Raw genomic sequence first — 7,500 nt, 5'->3', positions numbered from 1 at the left:
AGTAAATATGAACACTTCCAAGAATCATCACAATAAGATGTAAAATGAAGTAAGAAAATAACATAAATATTTTTTATTGTACAATTTATACATGAGAAATAATCAATGCTGGTAAAAGTTCATCAGATTTTTATTTCAAGGAAAGTATCTACATGTTGGCTAAAGGGAAAATAGGAAACATGGTACAAGGACACCAACCATATCCAGTCAGTCTTTCCAACTTCACATGGAACAAGTAAGATGCTTGCACTCAATCCATTAGATGATTCTAGCCAGAACTAAAGATCTATCAGCAGGGACTTTTAATCGTATTTTGTTCTTGTATTACTATTAGGCAAAGATAATTCCAGATCTGAAGAGAATCTTCATTACTTCATTTAGTAATCCCACACAAAAAAGTCTAGCAATCTCACTTCATAACCTTTGAGATAACTTCAAGTTCATCCCAGTCTTTTCCAGTCAACAATAAAAGATGCATCACTTTCACATCTTGGTGAGAGAATTCAAGTACATCCTCCTTCATTCACATGTGCACTTCCATATAAATAGAAAAAATAAAAAGATTCAAGAGCTTTTAATATGTGTTCCTATAAGACTTTTTTTTCCAGCACTGATGAATATGAAACAAATTATGATTTTTTTTTTTTGTTGTTGTCTATAGTCGTTTGCAGAATTTGATTTAGCAAAGTAATAGCTACTGTTACTACCATGAAATGTTGCATGATGAAACATGTACACAAGTTAAAGTATTAAGCTCTTGGATGAAACATTTAGACAACAGTGAAAGATTTACATTTTTGTTGTATATCAGGTGATTGTGGTACATTAGAATAAGTGGAAGCGATACTATGAATGCGATTAAACTTTCCTCCGTGTGAACAGCACCACAATTTTTACTTTCAATATAACAATAATTTTCCTCATTACTGGTAACTCATCAACAAAATGAGGGCAAGAGGGTAACTGATATATGTATAGGGACTGCACAAGTTACAAATTCAAACAGAGCAATACATCCTATGTATTTAATGACAATGGGTGGAATCAAGTTTTCATTTTTCTGAAGTCGTTCACTACAATATCAGACCATGCACCCTTTCAACATTAACCCTCTCTGGACGGGTGGTACAGTACTGTACCGCTCATTCAAAAGCCCAGTGGCCGGGCGGCACAGTATTGTGCCAGCCATTTAATTAATTTAGGCCTAAGCGCACGAAAGCCCCGGCATTGTGACATTCAAGGCTGGAATGCCCCCGTCGTGAGTGGGTTAACCTTACATGTGATATAGGCCAACACATTTTTACTACAAATTGCAAAATAATGGACATACGAGATCCTTTTACCAAAAAGATTCTGGCACAAGGATGCTAAAATGACTGGTTTGTAGGCTATTGGGAACATTTTAAATCTGTAATTAGTTATGTAAAGTTTTTGTTCCATCCCCTCCCCGTGTGTATCCAAGGAAAGTGTAGCTTAGCAAACTGAAAATGAATCTTGCTACTATGTTGAAGCTTTCATTCTTGAGGACTTTCAGGTAGGCATTGCATGAAGCATGTATAACATGCAGATAAACGTAGGGAAACAATGATTCCTAAATGATTACAGTCATTAGTGTTGTGACCCCAATTTACATAGAGGGCTGAGCAAAGAATCACACAAGATGGCACGGAATTATTTTGAACTCTGGGGTAGGCAAAAGGAAAGGCAAATAAAAGGCAATCAGGACTATTTCAGTATCAAATCTTATTTACACCTTAGGAAATCTTCCTTTATTATTATAAAAGATGGCCCCAATAAGCACCAGCATTACATTTTATTCATAAAGAACTGTAGTTCTGTTATTCTGTAAAAGCAATAGTAGAGATGACAATGTACAAGGAATTTGGATACCCATTTCATTTTTATTTTCTTTATAAACACAAATGTATCAACAAATAATTTACAAATTTAGTCCTGACTCCTTTTCAGTCACTACATCCACAATCAAGAGAACCTGAGCCAAACAAAACTTTGAAGTTCATTTTATGGCACAATCATACCAATATGTACATAAGCACACAAGTGCACATTGCATGGAACCAAGTGAGCATTATGAGCAGGATTTTGCTCTGTGATTTTTTCACATATATCAACCCCAAAAAACTTAACATATAAACAGTTATATTAATATTAATGATAAAATGTTATGACTATTGTGATTACATAATGGTGGTAGGTGTGTATAAATCTGTTTCATGTAATGAGAATATATGGGACTGCAGTCATACACTGTAAAGAAATGTGCATTTGATATGCACATTCTGAAAATACAGCTCAGCATTGAAAGAAAAAAAAAAATAATAATAATATACAGGTTCAACTAAACTCAAACTCTGCACAGAAAGATCTCTGGCTATGTGAAAACCTGTGAGCAACTGACTGCACATTTCAAGTGACATTTATTGACATTTGTATAAGATGAACTCTAATTATTATCTACAACGGAGACTCATCACCTTATAATCATTACAAAGAATGTCACCCTCCAAAGAGACCATGGATTTGTGGTCATCTTTTATTAAGCATTTTGAGGCACCTGAATGAATCCACATTCTATGTAAAATGGTAAATTTCTTACTGTCATTTCCCCACTTCCCTCAATGAATTGGTCTGTGCATCTATCTAGACTGATTGCCGTAGTGTGATGGAGTAAACTAGCCATAATTTTCCAGTACTTTTTTTTTTTAATCTGATCAAAATACCTCATAAAAATGTGCACACTACAACTGCAATGAAGTACAGTATATTGCCATTTCTTAATCAATCTAAAGCTGTCTTTTATTTTCCTTTCTACATTTATAACCAAGCCTATGATTACTCACTCACACAGCAATTCTACTTTGGCTTCTAGACTTTAAAAAGACAACCTACAATCAGATGCTTTGTTCTATAATTGTTACCCAAGCAGTTACAGAGCCTAGACAAGAAGTCACAACCTTACTTCTCCTGACTAGTTGAACACCACTATAAATATTAAGCATTTGCTTTCTGGTTCTGTATACTCTCCTTTTTATGATTCAGGAAGATTTTACACACGTAAGTGCTAAATAACACACTTATCTACAATATCACAAATTTAAAAATATGTAAGACTTATCAACGGGACCATATTATACATTCCTATATACCCCTGCTTTTATCAAAGAAAACGATCATGAAGCCCGCTCTATCCTGTTAGATACCCATTTAGCATTTGAGTTAGAAACAGCCTTCACATATAGAATATTGTGTGTTATGCTATGATATACACATACGATTGAAATAGATAATCAGAGAGAAAGAGAGTTGAAAATATAATGGACATTGCAACTTTTCTAAAGAAAGTTGCTGATGAATTCTCTTTGATGGTCTTGAGAACCTTTTTGATATATACTTTATCTCAGCATCCAGTCTCCTTTTACTTTGTAAAAGCTAACTCATCACACACTTAGTTGACTGCACTATGGATGTGCCATTTATCTGACCTTGTGATGCCTAAATAATAAACCTGAATATCTGGAAAATGTTTCCAATAAAGGTTGTGTAGTCTTCCAAAAATATTCTAATGAACTGAAGCATAATCTGGGGCACATTTCTCAGTCACTAAGTCTAAGAGTCTAGGTTAATTCATTCAAACAAGCAAATTCTCTATAAAATCTTCCAAAGAAACCACTGGTATCAAACATTTTATCTAGACAAGTTTACTACAAGGGAACTGACCTATTGACACTATTGTCCTATACCAATCTTTCTTAGTCAAACCAGTTTAAAACGTGTTATGCAAAATCTTAACACTAAAGAACTTAAGCACCCAATCCAAGAATCAATAGACCTACTCATCTACTGTCTGGATGTTGCCATCAGATATTTTTCAATATCAACTGGCTACCAAAAAGTATTTCTTCATATCAAACTGGTTACTCACAGTGACCAAACAAAAAGAAACAATAGAATACAGACAATGTTTTAAAAACATCACAGTAGCCTGTCTTCATAAAAGTCCCTCTGCAACCTTTTCAAAACCATTTAACCTCATGCTCTGAGGCAGCCTAATTAAAATAAATGAAATGATTAACACACACCTCCAAAACATGGAACATGTGACTAAGACAAGTTGAGAATAAAAACTGTGTGGACACTGTATCACATTCATGTTACATTAACGCAACAATAGCTGTGGACTGTTAAATCTTATATATCTATAAAATATGGGATGATTTTCGTGTGATATGAAAATCATATTTACTTATGTTGGTTGAAAAAAAATAAAAATGTGATTGGACCAAAGGAATATAGTACACATGGCATAAGTGTTCATGTAGATATGTCTCCATAATCTGCATTCCACTTCTCATAGCTGATAAGTGTGGACTGTGGGACTGATCTCCGGATCTTTTTCAGTGATTCCTTGAAATCAGGAAGGTTAATTCCTCGAACCTCGGCTGGATCACAGGATACAACTTGCTCTGGTTTCAGTTCTGTTGGGTATTAAAAATGTAATATAAGTTTAAATGCCATTATTTAGTGTTACTGTTACAAAAAAATCAACATCGGGCAAAATCAAATCAAAGGTTCAACCAATAAGCAAACATACCCCTGATTGGTGCAAGAGCAGCATCCTTTGCTAAAGATGTGAGGTCAGACCCTGAATAACCATCTGTCAGGGAGGCTAAAGATTCCAAGTCACGTGAATTCAACTGTGATTTTTGTTTCTCCATCAACTTCTGAATTAGCAACATGCGTGTACATTTGTCAGGCAAAGACACATAAACACGCTTGCTGAATCGTCTGTTGGAATAAACAGCATTGTCACAAATTGTTAAAAAGGGAATAGAAATGAAAGAAAAAAAGAAAAATACTTCATGAACTAAACAAGCAAAAATCAAATACTGCTTTCATTACTAGTGTTTACCTGAGAGCAGCATCATCTAATTCATGAGGTCTATTAGTTGCCCCCATGACTAGAATTCTTTCTTCAGCATCGGATTTAAGGCCATCAAACTCTACCAGAAATTCTGTCTTGAGTCTTCTTGAAGCTTCATGCTCGCCCTCTCTTCTTTCACACAGAAGTGAGTCAATCTCATCAATGAAGATTATGGAGGGCTGGAATGAGTATCACTCAGGTTAACAGAGGTAAATCATCATCAATGGTATGATGGTCATAATTATCATAATGCTGTTTCTAATATCAACTTCACACCTCACTTCATAGCTACCCAATAGGCATGCCCCTTCTATAGCTAAGGAACTGACTGTCACAATCCTTTGATTCACAACAAATTATATTTTATAATCAAACCTGTTTCCATGTATGATAATGTTAAAAGTTGGGAAAATATAAGAATATTTTGCATTCTAACATTTAATATTATCCTTTTTTTTTGTCTTGAATACAACCCATGTTGAAGACCTTTAACATTCTTTTTCAGTACTAATGATTTAAAACCATTTAATGTAATGTTCCCAATACTCAATATTATCATACAGAGGAAAAGGCCTGATTTTAACCTGTGACCAGACACAGTGTGAATATATAAATAGCAATAATATCCTTGTAATTAGCCTAGTTCCAGTGGATGAGGGGCATGGTCTTTGTGAAGATTGGAAATAAGGTGACTTTAGCTCCACTAATAATAATTACTTTTCTAAGTTCTGGGTACTGAGTACACTCCTTGAAATTGCATAAACAAAGTTGAACTTGACTCCCTTCTTTTCAGAAAAACAAGAAATTATAAAAGAATAGGTAAATATTAAGATTTGTACACTATATTTCGTACCTGCAGTTCCCGTGCAACAGAAAAGAGAGCTTTCACCAATTTTTCTCCTTCTCCCACATATTTACTGGTCAGTGTTGATGCACTGATATTGAAGAAAGTTGCTGAACTTTCACTTGCAACTGCTCGGGCCAGCATGGTCTTTCCATTTCCTGTTAATCAAATGAAAAATAAGTAAATGGATAAATAGAAGAACAACTCTGAATCTTCAACAGCATAAATCTAAAGAAAACTGCATGATCATTCAAAAAACAAGTAATCCAGTTACATTTTTTTTTCAGTATGTAATAAAGTCTATGCTGTTACTTTATGGCTTTTGTAATCTGTATAAATTGCATCCATATTTTTCATTCTTTACCCTTCCTCCCAGGTACCAGTTTCTTTCTCCATTATTCCTTTATTTTTCTTTTCTGTACCCAGGTATAATCTTATAATAGCAGACACATGATTACAGTTTGACAGGATTAAAATGGAACATGGAGAAAAAACACAGGAAAATGTCACCTATGAATATTCATCCAATACAAAATGCTTTACATGATGAAAGAAAGTATCTATATATTCCCCTCCTCATATTCAAACATTACTATCCATCAGCACTGTCCTGAGAGCACAGTAATTCTGATTGGCAAAGAACAAATCAATGGTCAAACCATGCCCTGTGTATACGACGTGCCCATGTCAGTTGGGCTGCCTTGTACTGTGGCAATCACAGTCATAAGCAAACGTTTCCTTCCTCTTCCCTACCTCTTCATGTTATTTTTTATATTAATTCATGACAGTGCACAAATATGAAAAAATGAAGTTGCTTTTTGTCCTCTTAAAAAACAATGATATTTCTATAATAGTGAGTACAAAGCAAATAGTGAGCTGATATAGACCCTATATTACAATTTTTGTCAATTGCTGCATTGATAGATGCTGTCATAAATACATAAAAGTCTCTCAATACATTAGAGCACAAACATGACGATCACAAAAATGGCTCTAGTTGAAAGAGAGTGGGAAAAGTCAAGGTGTGCTGCATGAAACTGCCTCATACGGAAATAAAACCCATCTTGGAGACTGGGCAAGCAATTCTATCCCCGTCTACAATGGGTTAAGGTGGCATGTATGTCATAAGTGTCTTGCCACCCCCTGGCATGGCTGTTGAAGTCATACCATGGAAGAGTAGCATGTAAACTGTACTTTCTTTGCTCAAGTGTATCAATATAATTAGCAGGTAATGATAATCATAAACCTGCCAACCCACTTTCGGTTTTCTGGTCTGTATACCCACATGAGAGGGGGCCAGTATTGGGAGCAGGTTCATGCCATCTCTTGGACAGCTCAACAGAACCAGCAGAAGATAACAGATAGAGGTTGCTAAAGACAGAGCAAGGTCTACTATGACCATAGCAAGATGATGATGATGATGATGATGATGATGATTATTAGGTGTTCAAGAGTATGGAAAGCTTGAGAACTACCACACACACAAGCAATGCAATTCAATTCATCTTTCTTTTTTGAACATTTTGTAAATAAAATAAAAAGCTTTTTTTAATAATAAAATTGTTTAAAATTCAACAAATTCACCTTTTTGTACTATAAAGCCAACCCATTATCTTTACATAGAGTGTAAACTACACAATGAACTAATATGGAGGTCTCTACAATAAATATTAGTCAATTAAATTCTTGAAATAACATATCAAATGAGTAATAT

General features: G+C 34.6%; 1 protein-coding gene across 1 annotated transcript in view; it reads right to left on the bottom strand.

Moving 5' to 3' along the window:
- The window catches only part of LOC122258817 (spastin), a gene marked incomplete in the record, with an annotated part of 119,835 nt that overhangs the window by 87 nt on the left and 112,248 nt on the right, over window positions 1–7,500 (bottom strand). Inside the window, 4 exon segments of the mRNA XM_086537508.1 lie at window positions 1–4,496; window positions 4,613–4,806; window positions 4,931–5,121; window positions 5,796–5,944. The exon segment at window positions 1–4,496 is cut by the window's left edge and continues 87 nt beyond it. Coding sequence (XP_086393634.1) covers window positions 4,333–4,496; window positions 4,613–4,806; window positions 4,931–5,121; window positions 5,796–5,944 — 698 coding nt within the window.

This window comes from Penaeus japonicus, unplaced genomic scaffold (genome assembly GCF_977035675.1).
Source record: "Penaeus japonicus unplaced genomic scaffold, GWHDUDI00000001_assembly GWHDUDI00000001, whole genome shotgun sequence".
NCBI lineage: Eukaryota > Metazoa > Arthropoda > Malacostraca > Decapoda > Penaeidae > Penaeus > Penaeus japonicus.
Note: the sequence above shows the minus strand (reverse complement) of the source record. Positions and strands in the feature narration are given on the sequence as shown.